Here is a 22,645-nt window from a genome sequence, read left to right on the forward strand (position 1 = left end):
TTATATTGGGCGGAAGTTCGCCCGTATGTTTACCAGCTCCATAGTTGGCTTCTGTAATAGCGTTAAAAAATGTACAACACCGACGACGAGAGTCAGACCTGCACTTACCATATGCAAATGTTACCAAAAACCCCTCCTTATTAGTGTCCTTTTTTGAATTAATCGGATTGTTTTCCTTACCAAGGCGCTAAACATGGCATAATAATCCAATCCTTGGCTCTTAACTAGCACCAACCGAGTATAGAAATGGGCGGCAATAAGAGCTGTGGAAATGGAAGTGGAAACAATACTGATATCAAAGGCGTGAATGCCTCTTTGAGTAGCATATTGACTATTCTTCACTATTCATCTCGCCGTTCGTCTAATGACGGATGAGCTTTCTCTAAATGGCCCTTTTCAGTCTGATCGAATGAGGTTCGAGAACGGCGTTGGACAAAGAAAAGTGCAACCCAGCACTTTAAACCGAGCTTTCTCGACGTTTGGCCTCGCTGTTCGTAGAAAGAAAGCATGGATTAGATATATATCGATTTATAACAAAGTATGAGTCTGTGTATCAAGTACCGAAGGTGGACGGACGGCGTTTGGGTTTAATAATACTTGATGGGGTTATTGCCGATAATCCGTAGACAACGATCTATACCCTTCACAATATATAACGGGTCTAATCATCAAATAAAGAACTAAATGCCGCGGAAGGTATCCCACTAATTTTGAAGTTCATCCCGAGGATAGGCTCTTTGTGGTATCCCCATTCTATATAAGCATAATAGTGATACTATGATTGTTTTGAATCTTAAGAGACCACTGAATCAAGGTTTGTGCCCTAGTACACCAGCAGATTTGGTCTTAACGACAAAATTTGTAATCCACTAGTAAGTTTTATTGACACGCATAGATTTGATATTTTCATATATTGAAAATAAATATATGGTATTTCTTGGCTGACAGTCCGCCGTACCTTAGCTCCCGTTTGAGGCACTATGGATAACCGGCGCCTTTAGCGGCACTAGGGGGCAAGGGTGGTCTCTGAAACAAACAACATTTGAAAAAGGCATGAAATTCCAAGTCTTGAGGGGCCGAAGGTATATATATATGTATACATGTAGATACTATATATAAAATATCTATGCAGAAAAGACTAGGAACCAGGCCAGTCGAGTAGCGCCAGATCTACATATGCCAACTAGTACCAACACCAAATCAATTGATGACAACTTGTTAGCAAAGAATGTCTGCGGCTGACAGTTTTCCACATACACACATGTAAGACGGACCACCCCTCACACTATTTGACAGGCCGTCACACAGACATGTGGCGTTAATCTTTGCTTTCAAAGCATCACTGCATCATTATCACATTTATTTTTGTAGCCATGGCCTCATCAACCGTGTACGCGGCTGCCGCTGTGATCATCGTGTCACTCTATTTCTATTATATTGCAAAGCCCAAGTCATCCTTGCCGCTTGCGCCAGGTCCGCCCTCCTTGCCCATTCTCGGTAACGTCCACCAAGCACCCAAGTCATATCCATGGCTCCAGTACCATGCCTGGAGCAAGAAGTACGGCCCCATCATCCATCTCAACATGGCTGGGCAGCACGTGATTGTCTTGACGAGCTCAAAAGCAGCTCATGATCTCCTGGCCAAGCAGGGCGCCATCTTTTCGGACCGACCTCGCTTTGTCGTAAGTGCTGATTCGCCTGCCTCCATACCCATTATCTAATAATTCTGGTAGGTTGCCCATGAGCTGGCCCTGCAGGGAATGCATATGCTCTTGCGACCATACGATGAGCGCTTCAAGCTGCACCAGAGACTGGAGAGCCCAGTCCTGAGCAAGAGCGCGGCAAGAGCCTATCTTCCCTTCCAGGATCTCGAGTCAAAGCAGCTTCTGTTCGATCTGCTGGAAGACGCTGGCCGGTCCACTAATTGCCACGGCTATATGGAACGCATGACCGCCAGCATCATATACTCGTTATTCTACGGCTATCGTGTTCACTCGGCGGTAGATCCCATCCTTCTGCAGGCCCACGCTGTCAACCACGAGTTTGACCATCTAGCGCAAGTTGGGAAGTACCTGGTCGATTCATTTCCTGTGCTGAACAAGCTGCCACGATTCCTGGCACCATGGAAGACTGAAGCTGCTTTGCACTGGCAACGGCAATGCGCGCTGCACGTGGGAAACCTCGAGCGCGGCCTGGCCAGCAGCAGCTGGAACATAGCCAAGCAGATGCAGGAGGCCGTGGACACCCAGTCCATCGTTATGCCGACTACGGAGCTGGCGCTCGACATTGGCATCATGGCAGATGCCGCACTCGACGCCAGTACCGAAACCATGATGTGGTTCGTGGTGGCCTGCATAACCGAGGGCCACCGCGACTGGATGTCCGGGGCCCAGAAGGAGCTGGACATTACGGTGGGACGCGAAAGGCTGCCCGGCTTTGAGGACCGACCTGCACTTCCCTATATCGAAGCCATCCTGGAGGAACTGTTGCGGTGGCGACCTGCCGGCCCCGCGGGCGTGCCGCACTTCACCAAAGTCGAGACCAGCTACGAGGGATTCCGCATCCCAGCCAATTCGGTCGTCATACCCAACCACTGGTCCATCACGCGTGAGGAAGCTGTTTTTGGTCCCGACGTGGAAGCTTTCGTGCCAGAGCGGTGGCTTAACGTCAAATCCACACAAAAAGAGCTTCCAACCGTTGGATTTGGGTACGGACGCCGCATATGTCCCGGCCGTCATGTTGCGCGCAACGGCTTATGGATTGCTATTGCCCGCCTCCTGTGGGCCTTCGATGTGAAGCGTGAGCTGACAGAGACGGGCGAGCCCGTCGTTGTAGACACAAAAGGCACCGATGGACTGGTCACCAAGCCGCTGCCATTCAGGGCTCGCTTTTCGCCGCGGGGCGACTGGGTCGATGATATCGTGACGAGAGAATGCAACACGTGGGGCGTGAATCATCATGAGATCCTTAACCGGATTGCTTCAGATGTATCCAAATGATCGACACTAGATTAGATTTTCATTTTTCACTTGCCTCAACGTTGGATGTGAGCTTTCTGGGGACAGAAGTTGAGGGGGAATAATTTTATTGCTGATAACTTCATTCTTGAATGGATTTCTGCGTACTGTGACCGTTAAAGCAAGTATTCTAATAGACGTCTTAGGAACTATAAAATGAGCGTGTGGTACGAAAGTATGATAATTTAACTTATTCGTCAGGTAAGAGTTAAAAATAAATTATAGTATTAAAATCTATCGATTATATATAATCACCGGATTTTCTTATATAACCCTGAAATCTGACCCTTGAATTTTAGTAAACACTTGACTAACATTTCGAGACACCCGACAAGTGTAGTTCAGCCGGTTGACTTTCGTATCTTCAAATGTCACAGCTATCAAATATCGAAGGCCCTGAGCCTTGAAATATGTGTATGAAATCCCCTTTCCTCGTTAAAAAGCTTCACACATAGCAATCAAGTATAAATAAAGCTGTATCTGCACATTATATTATTTTGTGATCCAGATCATTGTCCACCAAACTACCAGTAACATTGGACAAGGCTTACCTAAGTAAATCCAGATTTCTACCAATTTTTACCCCACAGCGGCGACTTCGAACATTACAGTAACAGCAATCTTCTCATACTAGAGAGAACTAGCAAAAACAAAGGGCAGACTTCTAAATAATATTTAAACTAATGACACTAGAGGGGAAATCACCACAGAAGCGAACTGGCCGCAGAGTAACCCATTCGCGCGGTGGTTGCCTCACATGCAAGAGCCGCAAACTGCGCTGTCCTGGTACGTCATTTTTTTACATAAGAAATGTATGAATAGCTAACGGGAAAAAAAGAAAATAAACCAATTTGCAGCCGCTGCTACAATGATAATAGGACATGCAGCTATGGAATTCAACTTCAATGGGAAGACGACGCCCGCAAGCGCGGGATTAAGCATGGCCGCACGACACGGACAGATCGCGCTGGCCTCTCGGCCTCTAAATCGTCGGTCTGGTTGAGCTTTCCCAGAGACCAAGGTGGAAGGTATTTTCTCAATACTTTCACGTCAGACCTCGAGGGCAACATCGCCGTGCCTATGGTCGAAGGACTAAATTTCGATAACGGGCCTCTTTGGCATGATCAACACCGTCACGCATTACATGCTTCTCCCTCCATGGTGCCGACATTATTTTTTGCCCGAGATACTGACAGTCGGATTGATCCAGTTCTATTTAACTACTGTAAGTCCTCTCTAATTAATTTGGCTACGATGGAATGTTTAATAAGTGCAGACAACAAATCCGTCTCCAACGTTATCCCCCTTCTCGATTCTTCAACTAACCTCTTCCGCCATTTGGTTCTCCCATTGGCTTTATCTAACGAGGCGGTAATGCACATGGTCCTTGCTATCGGTGCCTTGTCACTCACCGCACGAGGTCAAAGACATCTGTATCTAACTGCATTACGGCATAAACAACGAAGCATGCAGCTTCTCCGAGAATATATCGCGTCGAACGCAGTCTCTGCTGCAAATGATGCTAATGTGATTGTTGTACTCATGCTCTGCGTGTTTGAAGTATGTTTCATTCATTGTACTAAGCTATGCGATGCTGACAAGTCGAATTTTAGATGTCAGATAACTGTCAAATATCGTGGTCAGCGCATCTTAGCGCGGCCCTTGATTTAATGCGCTTAGCATCTACACATTCTTCTACTGGAGGAATAACCCCGCAAGTGGTGGAATTTGTTTCTCGGTTTTTCCTCGTCAAGGATGCGTTGGGCCGGACTGCGTGTGGCAAAGTTGCGAAGATTAACGAACTGCCACCAGTAGATTCCAGCGAGGTAAGCCAAAATTGCAATAATACACCTTTTTTTTATTTCCAGACTGATCAGACTTAGATTGACCCGTCAATTGGATGTTCATACGAATTGATCGACATCATTTCCAAAATTACAGATCTAGCACGGGACCTGGTAAGCCCTAAACAACCAACATCGAACATACCGAACCCATTTCATCTAACCACCCCAACAGCGCAACCCCCAAACCAACCAACGGAATTGGCTCGCCAAGTCCTCAGAACTCGAGACCCAGCTGTCCTCGCTAACACAGCACCTCCCACCTACCACTTCCCACTCCATACCACCGCACCCCTCTCCTTCACCCCCTTCTTCCATCACCGAAGTCACAATCCTCCAACACACGTCCCGCCTAATTCACACCTCAACAACTCTCTACCTCCAAGCCACTCTCCGCTCTCTAAGCCCTTACTCTCCAACCGCCCAATCCCTAATCACACAGATAATCGCACACACCAAACCCCTATCCCCAATCCATCTGCGCTCCGCGCACCTCTGGCCGCTTTTCGTCGGCGCAGTATTCTCGACTGGCGACGATGCGGAGCGCGTGTGGTTCTTGAATCAATTCGATGCTCTTGAGAATGATGAACGGGCTCTAGTTGCGAGGGGTTCAGTTGGGCGGGTGAGAGGGATTGTGGAAAGGGTGTGGAAGAGAAGGGATTTGGAGGGTGAGCGGGATCATACCGGGGGTTATTGTAATAGGAATAATGTCGCTGAAAATGTGGATGTTGGGGTGAAGGGGGATTGGGAGAGGTATGTACAGCCGCTGAGTGATGGGCTGTGTTTGGGTTGAGTTGTATGATAGCATGTTTGATATTCGATACCCTGATGAAGAAATTGAATACATGTGGTTTTTGTTGGATATTGAAGTCTTGCCAAAGGTATCATTTATAGTCACTAGTCTTTTCAATTCACTCCCAGACGGTGACGAGAGGACACTCATCAAAACCAAATAAATTCATACGGATCACACATAATATAGTATCCACTTTTTTGTCATGTTTTAGATATCATCATCATCATCATCATTCTCCTTCTCAACCTTCTTATTCATCGACTTCATCTCATACTCCTCTCCATGCCCCGTAGCATTCGCCGACATAGCTATAGCTTGACGACCAGTATCAGACGACTCGAGGAACTCACGTAGGCGCTTCTTTCCTTCTTCTAATGCTTGTCGAGATGCCGCGTCGACCATTTTCATAATCGGGCCCCAGAGGTTGAGCTGATAGGTGACGTATGCACCGACAGCGCAGACAAAGAGGAGGAAAAAGTATGCTGGGTTACGGAGAACTGCATAATATTAGAACCAAGGCTCACAAGAAAATGTTGGGGGGCCAACTTACCAGCCCAGATCTCATTCCAGCCAAGTGCGAGGAGCAGTCCATAAAAGTACAGAGGAACCTGCGTAATCCCTCCAATTGCGCTGCGCTTAGCTTCGACGTAGACGCCATCAGCAGCCTTTTTGAAGCGCACAGTCAGGTCTTGGCGTTTGGCATCGTTGAGAATGGTGACTTCTTCCTCGAGGGATTTGCCCTCCTCTTCATCTACTCCGCCGATGGGGGTTAGGTCTTCCTCGTCAGCGGCAGTTACCGAGCTGGGTGTGTGGCCGACCCATCGGTCGAGCGGTGGAGGGGAGTTGTTATCGGCGAGGCGGAATCGAGAGAGAAGGGGGATCAGGGTGAGAGTCGATTCGCGAGCACGCGTGTAGATGCCCTCAATGTCGTCGGTTGGACGCCAGATTCGCGGCACACCGGCCTCGTCATAGCGGAATTTATCTTCAAAGTTCTCCCGCAGCTTCAGCAGCAGGTTCCCTTCCATCATCTCTTCCTCGACCTTTTCTCGGAGCGCAACCCATGACTTCCTCCGGAGTCGCCAGAGACCAACGTCGACTTCGTCAACACTGGCATCGAAGCTGGTGGCGCGATCTGTGAATCGACGCTCGGCATCTAGCACAGTTTCAACGAACAGGTTCCAAATACGATCCCATATCTGGTTCTCAGCAGGCTTGTCTCCTGTCTCAGGAGCACCTGACCCGCCTCGTCCAGATCCGAGGGAGTTGAATTCCAACCCAACCGAATCCGACAAGCGAGATCGCACCCATCGCTCAACCCTTGTAGCGAGTCGGCGCATTTCATCCCGCCGCAACTGGCCACTGACTTCTGCCAGATCTTTTTGATACAAATGAAGCTCCTGTTTGTAATTGCTCCACGGTGCACCTTCAACGAGAGTAGCGCGTGCCTCTTTTTCGAAACGCTCGATAGCAGCTTTGGTTTCCTGTTTCACGATCTCTGCAAAGTCGTAGCTAGCGCCCTTCTTTTGGCCGGCTTTGACTGCGTTTGACACTGCCTCACTGAATTCCTTGACCCCTGCTTTGTGGGCTGCATTGAGTTGGCCGTGAAAGAGAGCCTTTAACCTCGTGTCGATTTTACCCTCAAGCTCGGCTTTCTTCAGCTTGTAAACACCCTTGTGATAACGACTGGCTTCTGTCTCGAAATTCTTGAGCGTCTTCATCCGCGCACTTCGCATAGCAGGGCCAAGTCCTCCAAGAACCAGCGGTGCGCCAGCACGAATCCCTTCAGCCTGCTTATCCTCGAATGGAATGATAGCTTCGTCGAACGCAACGACAACCCCTCTGGCAATCTCATCGCATCGAAACTGCGCCAGTAATTCCTGCTGAGTTGGCAAATCCAAGTCTTTGTTATTGATAATCTGATCCCAAATTCCCTCCGCATAATGCGCGAATCCATCGGCCGGAATTCTTCGGTGATATTCTGGCAGGAAAACCCCACCGTCGTTAGACTCGCCAAGAACTTGCTCTTTGCGCCCTTTCCTGCCTTCTCGGAATCGTGTTCCTAGCTTCTTTACCTCTGCAGAGAATTCTTCTGGTTTGTATCCCTTGTGTGGAAGCCCGTAAAATGCGAAATCGAAATAATCATGAATCGTGGAGTGTTCCAAGCCCTCGGGCTTTGAAAGCGATGCCCATATGCGCGACAAGTCTTCAAGAAGAGTGTCTTCCAAGTTTTTGAGCGGCGTCGAGCCCATAAAGTCACGGATGACGAAGAAAAGCAGGGATCGAGGTGTTGTGCTGTCAAAATAACAACAATCAGTACATTCGGTTTCCCAATCCCGAAATTCCATAGCAAAACCTACTTCTTATCCTTGAGGAACAACTGCAAATTGACCTCAAAAACAGTCTTCAAGAGTCCCATATTCGCTCCCTGATACAATCCGACCTGATGCTCCCAGATATTCACGATCAAGACCTCACTCGTGGCCAGCGCGAAAAGGGCACTTTTGCGCTCAAAGTCTTGGTTTTCGCCGCGCTCACGGCCATCGGTACCTTCAACATCCATAACCAAAATATTATCGGCCATGCGTGACTTGGGGTCTTCATGGATGACTTTGTTTTTCGACAACCAGATACCCTTTGTCGTCTGCCGACGCTCCCTATCGGCCATTACGGAAAACTGGGTTCCGAAGAGTTTGTTCAACAGGGTCGATTTACCGGTTGACTGCGAACCAAAGACAGAGATGAGGTGGTAGTTGAAACCGGCGTTGGTGACATCTTCGAGGGTGAGGTATCGGGACAGGTTGGAGCTGCATTTGACAATTAGCCGGAAGAAGAATAAAACAGCATAATGTGAAAAACTCACTTGAACTCTTTGTCGCCGTCTATGACCTGCACTCCATGCTCATACGCCTTGGGATCGTGGGCTGCATCTCCCACAGACGCAAAGTGGCCATTTGTCGTTATTATGCCCGGGGCGGTATGACTCCTGCTCTCGGCACGTAACCGCTGCTCCATCTTTGAATACTATTAAATGGGGACGTCACTTTTTGCTGGAAAGAATGCCGGAAAGTCGAAAACAGATCGTATGCGCAATGCGGCGCATGCAAGTACGATTAGCAGGATAATGCAGAAAGCGAGACCGTGGTGAGATGACGCTCGGGAGGTCACATGCAACAACCAGGCAGGTCAACAGGGCACGGGAGTGGTTTTTATCGGAGTTAATGGAGCCAATGTAGGGTCCGGCTAGGTAGACATCATGTGGTGGTGTTGACGAGATGTTCGGCAAATAATAATTATTATTTGGATAGGAGAGAGCGTTGGAGAGCCCGGGGAGGCTGGCACTGCTGGCATTGGTCGTCGTTGTGGACAACCAGCGCTCCACTCGGCTTGTGTCATACCCCAACCCTTTCTCGCTGGCCTCGGTTCGTCTGTCAATCTTATTTTACACTACTGTACAGATCTTCGATGACTATTATAAGCATAGTAAATCATAGGAATGGAGGTATTTATAGTGTATACTCCCTATTATCTCAACGAGACACGTACATACTTTGTTCCCACACCAGATTCACTCAGAAGTCTAGATAGTACCAGACTTCTGTTGCGCTAGAGTCATGCCTGAATCATCGGCGCAGTCCCATACAAAAGGACATTTTTGTGCAACCGGCATTCCCCTAACAAATGTGAAAAGTCGCCCTCGAGGTTTCTGCCAGTTTCTTGCTGTCCATTTCTGGTTAGGTGAAGCTGTACCGCCTTTATTACTGCAAGCTAGATAGGTACAGTGTTACACTACATGTACACGATCACGTGTACCTTGCAATCTACAACTACATGCATCGAGACAGGCAATAGGCATGATACAAATAGCTTTTATGCTGTATTCTACCCATCCATCAATCGATAATCAATAATCGATAGTAGTTTCGTATGTACGTTGTCAGAGTGGAGTCCCACGACCCAGGTATCACCAAACAACCAAACGCCTTCAACATGTAAATATATATACACAGACACTGCATAGGTGTCTCAAACGCACCACCATCCACTATATATTAGTAAATTATTGCAAAATCCCGCCATCAGTCCAGTTCATATCCCAGCCCTGGTCCAAATCCAAATCCAGATTCAGATTCGACCACGCGCCAAGGTTATCATGATCAAACGTGAAGCCAGTAAAAGCATTCTGATCCAGTACTCCGCTGTTAGGAAATGCAACCATGTTCTCCAGTTGTATTCGTGGATCGTCCATTAACGATGACGCCCAGCTCGTCGTGTTCGTACCACTGATATGATCGGAGGAGCCCGTGCTCAGATCACTCGGGTTGGATTGCGGTGGTGTGTAGATCTGGAACGGACTCGTCTGCTCGGAGGATACTGTGGATCGGGAAGGCTGAGTAGAGAAGTTCGAGTTACTGCTATTATCTGCTGCTTGTTGGCGATTTCGCAGCCGCGGTCTTCTTCCTTTCCCGGGTGCTACTGTGATAACGCCAAAGTACGGAACGGTGACCTTGCAGGTGATGTTACTGTCTTGAAATTCGGACATGTTTGGCATGGTCTTGCTGATTCCAGCCAAGATATTGACGGATTGTGCGGCGACGGTGCCTGTGGGGTGATCAGCGGCTTTCTGGAGGACCTCGACGGTTGCGTGGACGAGTGCCCAGTCCTTGTCGTCCTGTTCCTCGCTGTGGTTTGGCGCGTCTTCAGAATACCCTAATAGATTGATAACGAGGAGCATCGCCGAGGTGAAAGCCTGGAAGTCAATTACTCGACAGATATAAGGATTCATTCCTTCCCAGGATCGCAAGCTGCCATATGCACGGAGTGCGCAGCGGGCGGATTCCAACGCAACATCACGGTTGTATTGGTATTTACGATCTCCGTATGATTTCAACATGAACGGCATATGAATCAGAGTTCGCAAAAAATGGTACAAAAACGGAGTAACAAGGTAATCGTTTTGTTCTTCGATGCTGAAATTCGCACCAGGCTTTTTCACCCAGAAGCGATCGGGCATTTCTCGCGAATGGTTTTCTAATTCTTGCTCCAATCTCAGAGTTGTAGCAAGTGACATGTCGGCAGGGTCATCCATATTGCGGTCAATCAGTGGACCCATGACTAAAGACAGACGCAACGCAAAGGTTTCCAGGGTTGGTTTCTCATTTTTCAATCGTCGTTCCACTTGTGGTCGGAATGAGTTCTCGTGGATGGCGTAAGGTAGCCCGAAGAGGAGGCCTAGGAAGCGGTCGTTTAGCCCGATGAAAGTCCACAATTTCAGGCGACGGTCATAAAGGGTATCACCAGGGCGTGGCTCTTTTCTTGTCGAAATGTGCAGGCCGGATAATTGACCGAGTTCAATTGCTCTTCTGTTCAATATCCATGATTTACGGGGTCGACCGAGATTCATATACCATTTCGACATCAGTACCATTGCCTCCAAACCTGGCAGCGTGCTAGACAGGTCATCATCATAAATAACCAATCGATCGATTTCGGATATAACACGTTCCGCGTATTTATCAGGATTGAAAGGATTCTGCAAAGCTGCGTAGTTGAAATCCAGGGGAAGCTGCTCGATACTCATCAAAAGACAGATCAAAAACTTGGCAAGCTCTCCTGGAGAACTGGGTATTTGAAACATATCATCGGTTCCAACAAGATTTGACCGGCATCCAGTGGAGAGTTCGGGAAACATGTACTGCCATGCAGCCCACCAGAAGGTCGCCCCATTACGAATGGTTAATAAATCCTGGCAGGAAGGCACTAGTTTAAGAAGCTGGTTTCGCACAGCATCGGCCTTTTCAGAAAGGTTCTTTGTGGTAGGTCCGTCATGAGAGCGAACGGCAGTTTCCGTGCGAGAAACGATGTTATTGTTGAGCAGTTGCAACACCGGAGCACTTTCGATATCTCGGCCTTCAGTAAGCGGTGCATCTATTGTCTTGGAGTTGATAGGGAGAGCTGTAGACTCGCCACACGAAACTTTCAGAGTTAGATCAATAGTTAATGAGAATAGGGCCAGGCTGTCTTACTACCACAGGGATCGGAGATATTTGGTTGTTGAGTTGGCGATTCCGATTCGCTTGGACTTGTCTGGTTCATCCGTTGCAGGATGTCTCTCACCACATTCTCGAGCTGAGTCACTCGTTCCCGGAGGCTATAGGGTTGTTCTCCAGGAAGAACACCGGCAACATTAGGATCCAGAGTGCCTAGTTCTTGATCAATGCAGGGCGATCCTCGCGAGTGGCACTCATTGCAGACATTCGGACGATCTTGGTCGAATGTACAGCGAATTTTTCGTCGACGACCTAGATGGTGTTAATATAATCGAAAGAAATCAAAACAGAAAGAGACTAGCGGGAATTGATATGGAACTGGGTAGGATTTGTCATGTGTAGGTTATTAATGGGGATTCGCTCACATTCAGTACAGCTTTTGGTACCTTTCCTCATCTTTTTACGAGGCGGCCCTGAAGGCTCCAGGAAACCGCTCGCTGACATTATAGTCCCCTGTTGATGCGGATACCGGTCCGCGAAGGTCCGGGGAGTAGGTCAGAAAGCTGACGGCCCAAATAAAGCTCAACCGCAGCACCGAACGTCCGATCAGGATTGACAATAATTAATCAGCTTCCCCGCATACGGAGGATGCGGAAAGGAGAGCAGCTTATACGACGATGTTTAAAAGGTGATGAGGAACAAAATGGCAAGCTGTCAAACTGAGGTTCCAGAGGCCAAAGCCCTAGGCAGCGACGACCAACGTCAAGCTGCAGGTCAATAATAGTGGGCGGAATTAAGACGGTTGGAATCGCCTATACCCGATCTTGATAAGTATGTCAACGCATGCAACAGCTTCAAACTTTCAACTAGTCAGGATAATCAGATATCAAACTCGGCGGGATGAGAGCGGACGAAGATGGCCGATGAGGCTCTGTGAGGGCGTGGTATATAATGCCAGGCAGATACCGAGCGTGAACCTGATATAGTGATTAGAAATACAGCACTGCAGAGGCCGATCTTAGCGATGACGGAGAGAAATCTCCAGAAGTAAGAAGAGGCAAGCGGCCCGGACGAAAACGGCCGAGCCTGGGCGAACAGCCAATCATGGCGCGTGGATACGACCGCTGATGAGTCATGATTTGATCTACCTATCGTCTTGCATATCTTAATATTATTACTTACCAACGTCGGCAATATCTAGGGGTTATGTGCCCGAAAATTTGTATGGGTCAAATCAGAGCCACGAGTTTGCGAGCTGATCCGCATGTTTGTTTGCTTTGCACGGGCTACACACCTCGTACTCTACTGCTGCTAGTTCTTACCAGGCTATCCACCCAATCTCGCCGACAATACTCGACTTGGCACGATACTGATATACTATTGACCAAACGCTTAGCTACTGAATGCTAGTACGGTTTATATGTTATTATTGCACCACCGTGATCACCATGATTATTGATAAAGATCAGTGATCGCCAAGAGCCTAAAAGCGCCGGACCCGTCGAGCGATCTTAACCTGGAGTAGATTAGCCCATGGGCAGGGATGTGATGCTTCAGCCTTCAGCTAGCATACACTGCCACTGTGCCACACAGCTGCAATGGCCCGATACTGCGTACAACCGGGTTGGCCAGACATGATTGGTGGTCGAGGAAAGTTGCCCTATACCCCTCATTATGTCTGAGGCGGGTAATCCTCTCCAGTATGAAAGACTGCCCGCGACAGTACATATGTATAGAACATATGTATAGAAGAGCCTATTTTATAAAGTGCACTCTGATAATAAAGTACCCGAATCAATAAATCCTTTGTATCCATGGCCGACCCGTTAAGCACCACCGCAAACACAATTGCTGTTGCCCAACTCACCTATTTCACCGTCAAAACCGTCTATCAGACGATAACCGGTCTTCGCGATGGCCCCAAGTCTCTTCAAGACCTGGGACCGGATCTTGAAAACCTACACAAAACCATAAATTCGATGCAGCAGGAACTCGAAAAGCAAGGCAATGACGCGAACTTGTCGGACGAACAAAAGCAGAACTTGATCGAAATCCAGCCGAGTTTGCAGGGATGTCATAGCATTTGCAGGGACTTTCAGGACAAGATTAACAACACCCTGCGTCATTCTAAAGATGGAAGAGTCTCTTTTCGGGATAGACTGATGGTGCAGTTTAAGGAGAATGAGATTGCGGAATTTCGGAAGAAACTATTAGACTTTAAAACTACTTTTATTGTCTGCATTGATTTGTTGAATTTGTGAGTTCCTCCCTTTCCTACCAACTTATTTGTCATGTCAAAAGGCATTTTAACAATTCATTAGTAAAAGCATATCCCAAAATTTAGAGCGTACCAAATCCCTCGAATATACGTTCGAGAAGACAGCCAACATGCTTCTCGGCCGGATCGAAGAACTCCGAATCAGCAAGGAGGAAATCCTTGAGTCCAGTCTCGTTAGAAGCGAAATACAACAACCAGATGCTTCCGAGGTCCTAAGTGCCATTGAGCAACACACCATCATACTTACTCATTGCCAAAAATCCATCATGGCAGCACTGCAGCAGACAACGAAGACTACGGGGCATTCTTATAAAAACATCGCCTTAAAAAACACATCGAGAGTGATGATGGGCGACATGGGACAAGTGCAGAGGGGGGCAATCTACCATTCATATGATGGTATAAGTGTTGAAGGGCCCTCAATTGTTGTAGCGGGGAATATGGACGGGAATGTCGCAAAAGATTTTCTCAATATGAATTGATTTTCAAGTGTTCATTTTCGGGGTTTCCTCTTTCTGTATTTATTTGTCTTGCTATCGACTCGGTTAGTGTTATTTAAGCCAGAACACCCGAGATATAAATCAAAAATATATAAACCAGCAATGAGTCATTGTAAAATTTAACCCATTATTTCCGATTAACTCGCACTCCTATCTCCTTTTCTAAATTTAGATGCTAGCCCTAATCTATGCCTGAGGCACCATTAGACATCACTACTTTCCTAATTCAGCTATTGATTCGGATCTAAGTGCATCCGGCGCAGGACAAACAGCCCGCTTTGATTGGCCGCTGTTCTTTGGACTGAGAGCGGAACCGGCTTGAGAATGAGCATAAAATGGCAGGACAGTATACATCTTTGGGTAGAATATCATCTTTTTACACTTATCTACTCATAAAGAACATAGCTAAAAACTTAGCTTCAAGATCCTCTAGGAAAATTTCAAATCCCGTCGCATTGCCGCCATAGGAGCTCCGTGCCATCACATGTACTTGGATAGCCCTAACTTGATCATCAAAGAAACCAGCAAACACTTACATCAACCTATCTCACCACCCTAAAAACTCAACATGGCCCAAACTCAACCAGGAAACTACACCCAAGGCCACTCCCACCATACCACAGCAACCCACCAAGCCCGCACCGCCGAAGTCGACGCCGCCTTTCTGCTCCCTTACATCAAAAAGACAGACCACATCCTCGACGTCGGCTGCGGACCCGGCACCATCACCACAGGGCTCGCCAAGTACGCCCCCGAAGGTGCCACAATCGGCATTGACATTTCCACTGCCGTGCTAGACAAAGCCAAAACCCTAGCCGCCGCCGCCAACGCCCCTACCCAGGGTCCGGGCTCTGTAGTGTTTGAGGAAGGAAATGTCCTCGAGCGGCTGAAATACGCGGATGACTCGTTCGACATTGTGTATGCGTCCCAGGTCTTCGGCCATTTCCCGCCGCCTGAAATGCCGCTGAGCGCGCTCGTCGAGATTAGACGGGTTCTGAAACCCGGCGGGATTGTGGCGACGCGGGATGCCGCTTTTCAAAGGTTTTACCCGTCGGAGTCGCAGCTGGATAGGTTGTGGAGCGCGAATTTGAGACGGGGGCTGTTTAAGGGGGATGCGGAGGTGGCACAGACAGGGCCGATGATGCCGGCGCTGATGCGGAAGGCTGGGTTTGATGCTGATGGGGGGAAGGTCAAGGTGGGCGCGGGGAGTACGGTGTTTGCGGGGCAGGAGACTAGGAAGTGGTTGGCCTGGCGGGTTGGTGGGCAGCTCAAGGAGGGCGATCCGTTTCGGCAGAGTTGGTTGGATGCTGGGATTACAGAGGAGGAGATTCAGGAGACGCTGAGGGCCGTGGAGGCGTGGGCTGTCACAGATGATGCTTGGTTTGCGTCGTTGCAGTGCGAGATGCTGGCGTGGAAGTGAGGAGCTATATCCAAAGGAAGCTTGTGTAGGGTGGTATACTGATAGTATGAGCTGTGAGGAGTAAGTTGATTATCATTATAAATGTAAATCTATATGCAGTCTATTATACGCTCCTCGTGTCACCGCCATTAAGCAGTTACCGTTGAATGTTGAAACAAAAAAACCTTCCCAGTCATTATGCATTAACCAGTCCCATGCAATTTCTTTCAGAAAAACAGCTCAGGCCATCCCCATCGGCTCAACCTTGCCCTTCAAACTCGTCCATTTCGGGAACAGCGAGATCACAGTAGCAATCCCACCCAAGACAATACTCAGCAAGAACGTCACCTTCAGCCCAGACATATACGCCTGCAGAATACCCGCGAGTTGGTCCGCACTAAACACCGACCGCAACTCAGTCGCACCCGTCGCAATCACCAGCTGCGGGTTAACGCCAGGCGCGTACTCTGGCAGCTTCTGCAACATTTTATTCGAAAACGCCGCCTGGGCCGCGGAAACCCAGAAGGCGCCGCCGATCGTCTGCAGGAAGAGGGTTACTGCAGAGACATTGGCGAGATCGGATGGGTCGACAGAGGCCTGGTTCACGATGATCGAGATTTGACACCCAATACCCACGCCAATGCCGCAAAGCACCTGGTATCCAATCCATTTGCTGGAGGGGGTGTCGATTTCGAAGGTGTAGATTAGACCCGCACCGATAGTCGCGATCACGCCGGCGAGGATCATCAGGTAGGCGAATTGGCCGTAGGCGGTGATTAGGACGCCGGAGACGATGGTCATCAGACTGACGGAGAGGATGAGCGGGACGTTGCGCACGCCGGATTGGGAGGCGGAGACATCCTTGACGGATTGGAAGTAGATGGGGAGGTAGTAGATCATGATGAACATGGGGCCGACGACGAAGAGGACGTAGGCACTGGCGACAGCGACATTGCGCTGCTTCATCAGACGGAAGGGGATCAGGGCTCGTTCGCCCGAGTACCATTCAACGCCAATGAAAACGATGACTAGAAGACCGAAGCCGACCAGCAGGCCGACGATCTCGGAGTCGCTCCATGCTTTGGTGACGCCAGCCCATTGGAGGGCGAGCAGATAGCAGATGACGGCGGCCATGATGGTGAAGGTTCCAGGCAAGTCCATTTGCAGGACCTTCTCTTTGGCGGAGGCTGGAGCGGGCTTTGCGGCGGGGGGTGTAGTGAAGAAAAAGGTGATGATAGCAGCGCTGAGACCTCCGATTGGGAGGTTGATGTAGAAGCTAGAGTTGACAAATGTGAGTTTTAGTTCATATATAGATAGAGATACGAGAGACATACCACCATCGCCAGGAGACATTGCTAGTGAACACACCTCCGAGCAGAGGCCCAGCAACACTCGCCACGGAGTACGTAGCACCCAGCAATCCCGTAAAAGCAGCACGTTGCCTCGGCCTCGCAGAAAAGGCAATGATAATGTACACGCCACTGGCGATACCGGCAGCGCCAAGACCAGCAATGGCTCTTCCGACAATCAAAGTCGTGCTATTCTTAGCAACCGCACAAATCAAAGAGCCCAACTCAAAGATAAAAATTGCCAACAGATAGGTATACTTCAGTGGAAAGTACTTGTACCCCTTACCCCATGTCGACTGGAAAGAAGCGAGGGTGAGGAAGAAAGCCGACCCATACCAAGCCACTTGATCCAGGGAGTGGAAATCATCGGTGATTTGCGGGATCGCAGTTGCAACGATGGTCATGTCAAGGGCGACGAGGAACATGGAGAGCATAGTAGCGATGAGAATGAAGATGAGACTGGTTGGGCCAGGGTAGTTGCCATCCTCGGTTGACTGTGCCGCCTCCTCCTTCTCGCTCTCCAAGTTCTGGTCGACAGACAGTTTTTCAATGTCGTTGCTTTTCGCATCGTCGGCGATGCTGGCTGCTGGACTGGCCTTGGGCAGGATATTTGACGAGGCTTCCGGGTCGTGGAAGGTATGGCTTGAGAGGGACGAAGCCCTGGTAGCTTCGGCTGGTTCGGACATTTTTCAATTCGAATATTCCTCCAGAATTGATAACAATTGATGCCAATTGATGTCAATTGATATTGCGTTGACTGGAATATTTCTGATTGATGATCCTCACTTGATCCAGCGTGGGAACAGGCCTGCTATATACGCTGCTAGCCCGCTCCACTCGCTAATATCTGACATGAGCAAGACGTTGTCATCGTCCGTCACCAATAGCATCCTCTTAGCTCTTTATCATGTTTATAAATCCAATCTCCGTTAACAGCGCAAAGTGGATTCATCAGGACGAAGTCCGACCGTTGCAGCGCTCTGCAATAGCCCTATACGGCAAGTTTTCACGGCGGAGCTCTTGGCCCGTGACTCTCACCAACTCGCTGGAGCTGACCACCCAATGAGAGAGCGCGAGAAATCAGCGTTAGAGAGCGCCAGACAGCGTCAGAAAGCGTTAGAGAGGCAGATACGACGCGGTTGTTGTTGATAGTGGACCCATGCCGGTCTTTTTCGTCCGGTAATAGCACCATCGAAAAAATAGTAGCTGAAAAAAACCAACGGGCGATTTCGTCCAGCGGCGCTCATAGGGCTGAAGAAGCTTATTAATGGGGCGCTGCAGCCAATGAAGATCAATGACCGGAGAGTATTGGTGTGAAAGTCTCCGGTTGGGTCAGAATTAGTCATACCGTATCCTTCCTTACTATTGATTTTTTTTATTTATTCCTTGTTTAACGACCTTACCCAGCTATAAGCCGTGAATGTCTCGTTTCAGTGGGCGCTAGGGGTTAAACCCCTAATTCCCCCCGCTGCCTGCCCCGGACTGGTGCCTAGCGTATTAATGTACAAACAAATTCCTCTTCCTAAGCCGCTTATATGCAGGCGTCGCCTGCCGATGATAGGCCGCCAAGAGCTGTCATCCTTCCCCCTGGGCCCCCCGAGGCCCCCCTCATCTATAGCTTCCCACCCCCATAAATCGACGCTCCCGGCCTCTATGAAGGCTAGCAGAGCTTTAGTGGTCCTACGGTCAGCAAGTATGCGTGCCTCGGGGCCTCCCACGCCGCCGCCATTGCATGTGGAGCAATAGGTGCGCCACGGTTTCTGCTCCCCACACTGAGTCCCCTTTCATAGTTAGTACTTGATATACGATATACGAGAAATTCATCCTTCTTCCTCACAACTAACAATTTATTCTTATAAAATCGAAATACCCTAAATGTAAGGATAAGGACGATGGTAATGACTCGTGTAAGTATTGATCCAGATTTGGTCCGAAAATTCTGGCACAAGTTATGGTGCTGCTGGCTAAGAATAAGTAGAATTTATTTTAATAATAATGCCGCCTAATCAACAACCACAAAATCATCTCTCTCTTCTGCATTCGCGGTATTCTTCGCACCACTACTACTATCAAACTGCTCCTCTGCACCCGCACTCGCGTACCATCCCTGATCAACCCATCGCACAATCGTATCGGCCGCCTCATGCCCTAGCACATAATACTTCGGGTTCTCACGCGGCGAGAACATACTGATATGGGCCGTCGTCTCATCTGTCACTTTATCGTTGAGCGCTAATATCCACTTAATCCCCGGACTATCCGACGTCCCGTCACCTGCGAGCAGAGCGTCGGAGGCATCAAAGTCCTCGGGTAAATGACAAAATGTGCGGTTGCGGGCGCGCGGGATGCGGGATAGAATGGTGGACCGCGATCTGCCCGCGTCGAGGGGGGATTGAGGGGGAGGAGTAGGTGGTGGAGGAGGAGCTGCTTTGCCGAGACATGTGTAGAAATTCGCAACGCTTATCCCGCGCTCTTGCTGCAGTGTTGCCAGCGAGGCAACTCGTGTGCGTAGATCGGCCGGCCGCGCGAGACACCCGACGAATTCGAGGTGCGAGGTTATCCATCGCCAGCTCTCAGTGAACCGGTCACGCTGCGAGTAAAGCGCTGCAGCACCGCCGGCTGCGACTGCGCCAGCGGCACCGGCGAACATGGCCATTTTGCCCCATCGCGACCAGGACGGGGTCGCGGCTGCGTCACCGTTGGATGTATCTGTTGTTGCGGGTGGGAGGGGTAGTGTAGCTGATTTCGACGTCGCGGTTGTTGTAGTTGTGCTTGTAGTCGTAGATTTATTATTCCCTCCATACCCAAATAATCCCGCAACCTCAGTAAACGTGGTATATGCGGTCGAGGCGGTTTGATAATGCTCCTGGGCGCCGTGCGAAACCACACCTGGCGCAATGCCTAGGAACGGTGTGTCGAAGGCAACTAGGCCCTGGATGTGAGGAAACATGAAAAACGGACGGTCAGAAATATCGGCCTGCGACGATGTCGATAGCGGTGGGATGGGCTGTTCGGAGGCGAGCAGCAGCAGCGTTTCTGCGCCGACAATGCCGCCCATAGAGTGTCCGACTAGGATGACGTGTACGGAGGGGTCGACGGTCGGGGAGGGCGTGCCATTGTCGACTTCGATGTCGATGACCTTGTTCTGGAGCCTACGTGCCATGTTAGATAGGTAGTAGGTAGGTACAGAGTTGGTAACACACCAATCGCGAAATCTCGCGACGCACTCCTTCAGATCGCCCCTCGTGTCAAATCTAGGGTACGTCACGGACTGCACGGCAATACTCGGCAGCGCATGTCGCACGAGCGCAGTGAGTTGGTCTGGAAACTTGAGAAAGGTGTCCTCGCCGCCCTGCAATCTTCAGCTTGATCCTGTCGAGTTGGGGATCGTGCGGGGTAGACGAACCCTGAACCCATGAATAAACACAAGCAAAAGGGTCTTCTTCATTTTGACTCAGTCGCCGGACGGAGCTACGCTTGGGCGCAGCATGCTCAGGCAGATACGTGTATGTCGAGAGCTGACGTGGGTGAGTTGCGATGTCGAGCCGGCAGTCGATGGTACATGTAATCGGTGCGGAGCTCGGCTAGCTAGTGTGTACATATGCCTCTGCTTCTTAGTCTGTAAACATTAAATTGTATATACGTATTCAAATACTTGATATATTTAATTTATCGATATCGACATTCTACTATGTATTGACAATCTTGACATCAGTTGATACTCCCGAAATAACAATGCAGCGAACCATGGCAAACCCGAAATGAACTCCATACAAAGCTAGATCTTATCAGTCTTTGGCTGTCGAACCATGCAAAACAACTATATCAGATCATATCCATCAGCGATGATACACCTTCAGACACAAAAAAATAAACAAGTAATAACTCACCTGGCATACCTCCCCTCCATCCTCACACTCCATCGTCTTGACCATCTCAAACCCCATCTTCTCATAAATCTTCACATTCGGCTCATCCTTAGAGCTCTCGAGGTAGCACTTGACGCCTTCTTTATCAGCACGATCGGTGACCACCTCAAACAACTTCCGCCCAATCCCCTTGCCCTGCGCCTCCGGTCTAACTGTCACGATGTTACAGAAATAATAGCCCCGCTCCTTATCCGTCCACAACTCAGTCTGCGCGGCTCCCTGTTGCGCTTTCCAGATCCAGTAGCGTTTCGTGATCAGGCCGCCGCGGCCGAGGTAGCGGAGATTCGTGAGGAATTGCCGAAATGATAGGAGCAGGGATTGCGACCAGGTGTACCAGGATTCAGGCTGGGAGGCTGGTTGCGGAGCAAGCCAGCACGAGACGCCTAGCACTGGGGACGGGGTTGTCGAGGCAACATCAACCTCTTGAGCAACGTAGAACAAGGCATTGTTGATCCCCCACAGACAGCGGGCTGTGAGCGAGCTTGAGTTTCTCTGTTTATTGAACTATAAGTAGACAAGACACCACTCTTGTGATGGAAACAGCGAGTCGACGTTAACGACCGCGTTTACTCACGTGGCGGGCATGTTAGTTTCCCAAGTAAAGAACAGACTATCTACATCAACTGGTAATCTGGGGCGGTTTATACATACCTGTTCAGCGTTAAACACCCAGCGGAAATAGGGGTCGTCAGCGAAGCCCTGCTGGATGCACTCGACGACCTCGGGGATATCCTCTTTCTGCAGCGGACGGACTTGGATGGGCATTGTGATCAAGAGAGTTACTGAATAGACATGGAAATGCAACTGCTTATAAGGCACTTGTTTGGTAACGGTCAATGCCGGTTTTTGGCTGATTTAGATACACCACACTCGATTTCGACTCGAGCAAAACACATGCGGTTGCAATGCGCGGGATGGTCCATCAATGTCAATGTGCTGGACACACAAACAGAAAAATGAACCAAAGAGTACGATCAACAGTCAATGGATGAAACAACCGCAACACGACGACGAAGATAAGACGAGGACGAGTCATGTGGACGGAAAGATGAATCGGCACTGCTTGGCCAGGCTAGGCTGACTCGGGCAAGTCGATGCGGCTTATCGCTCTGACAGCTGTAGTCCGATAAGAGAAAATAGTATATCGTATAAGTAGTATTTTCATGTCGACTGGTCTAGACTCAGCTGAAATGATGCTACAAATGACAAAATAACATTACAGACTGCACAAGAGCAATATTATTGAATCAGCATAGAAAAAAAGCATAGTGTATGTGGTTGACCTTATATAAAAGGCCAGGATATATAGCGAATTGTCTTTCCTGAAGATAAAGAAAGAGGTGACGAGGTCAAATAGCATGGATTTGAATAAAATAGATAGATTGACTAACTTGACACACCGTTGACATGAGTGAGGAGTTGAAGGTGAAAATTTGGCACATAAACACTGCACTTGAGGCGTTTGCATTATACGTGACCGACAGCGCCTTAGGCATCTCACTATGTAGACATCTACATGGTGCCATTGATAGATTGATGTATCATT

General features: G+C 49.1%; 9 protein-coding genes across 9 annotated transcripts; 4 read left to right on the forward strand and 5 right to left on the reverse strand.

Annotated features, from left to right (window-relative positions):
- The first annotated feature begins 1,054 nt into the window (after nucleotides 1–1,054).
- BGW36DRAFT_370470 (cytochrome P450) lies at nucleotides 1,055–3,152 on the forward strand. Its single transcript, XM_046215254.1, has 2 exons — nucleotides 1,055–1,682; nucleotides 1,734–3,152. The coding sequence occupies exons 1-2, from the start codon at nucleotides 1,374–1,376 to the stop codon at nucleotides 2,997–2,999; spliced, it is 1,575 nt and encodes a 524-aa protein (XP_046077060.1). The 5' UTR covers nucleotides 1,055–1,373; the 3' UTR covers nucleotides 3,000–3,152.
- A 548-nt stretch (nucleotides 3,153–3,700) lies between these two features.
- On the forward strand, nucleotides 3,701–5,654 carry BGW36DRAFT_394206 (fungal-specific transcription factor domain-containing protein; the record flags this gene model as incomplete). The annotated part of the gene is made up of 6 exons (XM_046217890.1): nucleotides 3,701–3,803; nucleotides 3,856–4,242; nucleotides 4,294–4,577; nucleotides 4,631–4,843; nucleotides 4,901–4,975; nucleotides 5,037–5,654. 6 exons carry the CDS (start codon nucleotides 3,701–3,703, stop codon nucleotides 5,652–5,654), a joined length of 1,680 nt encoding a protein of 559 aa, XP_046077061.1.
- Nucleotides 5,655–5,864: 210 nt separating this feature from the next.
- On the reverse strand, nucleotides 5,865–8,669 carry BGW36DRAFT_355423 (protein sey1; the record flags this gene model as incomplete). Its single annotated transcript, XM_046213644.1, has 4 exons — nucleotides 5,865–6,154; nucleotides 6,208–7,949; nucleotides 8,015–8,461; nucleotides 8,518–8,669. 4 exons carry the CDS (start codon nucleotides 8,667–8,669, stop codon nucleotides 5,865–5,867), a joined length of 2,631 nt encoding a protein of 876 aa, XP_046077062.1.
- A 1,045-nt stretch (nucleotides 8,670–9,714) lies between these two features.
- On the reverse strand, nucleotides 9,715–12,148 carry BGW36DRAFT_355424 (putative C6 finger domain protein; the record flags this gene model as incomplete). Its single annotated transcript, XM_046213645.1, has 3 exons — nucleotides 9,715–11,630; nucleotides 11,681–11,956; nucleotides 12,070–12,148. The coding sequence occupies 3 exons, from the start codon at nucleotides 12,146–12,148 to the stop codon at nucleotides 9,715–9,717; spliced, it is 2,271 nt and encodes a 756-aa protein (XP_046077063.1).
- Nucleotides 12,149–13,458: 1,310 nt separating this feature from the next.
- Nucleotides 13,459–14,404, forward strand: BGW36DRAFT_355425 (uncharacterized protein; the record flags this gene model as incomplete). The annotated part of the gene is made up of 2 exons (XM_046213646.1): nucleotides 13,459–13,901; nucleotides 13,966–14,404. The coding sequence occupies 2 exons, from the start codon at nucleotides 13,459–13,461 to the stop codon at nucleotides 14,402–14,404; spliced, it is 882 nt and encodes a 293-aa protein (XP_046077064.1).
- Nucleotides 14,405–14,990: 586 nt separating this feature from the next.
- BGW36DRAFT_288673 (S-adenosyl-L-methionine-dependent methyltransferase) lies at nucleotides 14,991–15,842 on the forward strand (the record flags this gene model as incomplete). The annotated part of the gene is made up of 1 exon (XM_046210600.1): nucleotides 14,991–15,842. The coding sequence occupies one exon, from the start codon at nucleotides 14,991–14,993 to the stop codon at nucleotides 15,840–15,842; it is 852 nt and encodes a 283-aa protein (XP_046077065.1).
- Nucleotides 15,843–15,902: 60 nt separating this feature from the next.
- Nucleotides 15,903–17,981, reverse strand: BGW36DRAFT_414355 (putative MFS multidrug transporter). Its single transcript, XM_046219288.1, has 2 exons — nucleotides 17,156–17,981; nucleotides 15,903–17,097 (listed from the first exon to the last, which is right to left on the reverse strand). The coding sequence occupies exons 1-2, from the start codon at nucleotides 17,854–17,856 to the stop codon at nucleotides 16,062–16,064; spliced, it is 1,737 nt and encodes a 578-aa protein (XP_046077066.1). The 5' UTR covers nucleotides 17,857–17,981; the 3' UTR covers nucleotides 15,903–16,061.
- A 1,015-nt stretch (nucleotides 17,982–18,996) lies between these two features.
- On the reverse strand, nucleotides 18,997–20,718 carry BGW36DRAFT_414356 (uncharacterized protein). Its single transcript, XM_046219289.1, has 3 exons — nucleotides 20,577–20,718; nucleotides 20,374–20,522; nucleotides 18,997–20,322 (listed from the first exon to the last, which is right to left on the reverse strand). The coding sequence occupies exons 1-3, from the start codon at nucleotides 20,616–20,618 to the stop codon at nucleotides 19,173–19,175; spliced, it is 1,341 nt and encodes a 446-aa protein (XP_046077067.1). The 5' UTR covers nucleotides 20,619–20,718; the 3' UTR covers nucleotides 18,997–19,172.
- A 96-nt stretch (nucleotides 20,719–20,814) lies between these two features.
- BGW36DRAFT_370482 (putative GNAT family acetyltransferase) lies at nucleotides 20,815–22,115 on the reverse strand. Its single transcript, XM_046215255.1, has 3 exons — nucleotides 21,751–22,115; nucleotides 21,061–21,603; nucleotides 20,815–20,990 (listed from the first exon to the last, which is right to left on the reverse strand). Exons 1-3 carry the CDS (start codon nucleotides 21,862–21,864, stop codon nucleotides 20,949–20,951), a joined length of 699 nt encoding a protein of 232 aa, XP_046077068.1. The 5' UTR covers nucleotides 21,865–22,115; the 3' UTR covers nucleotides 20,815–20,948.
- Nucleotides 22,116–22,645: the final 530 nt, after the last annotated feature.

This window comes from Talaromyces proteolyticus, assembly GCF_021365285.1.
Source record: "Talaromyces proteolyticus strain PMI_201 chromosome Unknown BGW36scaffold_2, whole genome shotgun sequence".
Lineage (NCBI taxonomy): Eukaryota > Fungi > Ascomycota > Eurotiomycetes > Eurotiales > Trichocomaceae > Talaromyces > Talaromyces proteolyticus.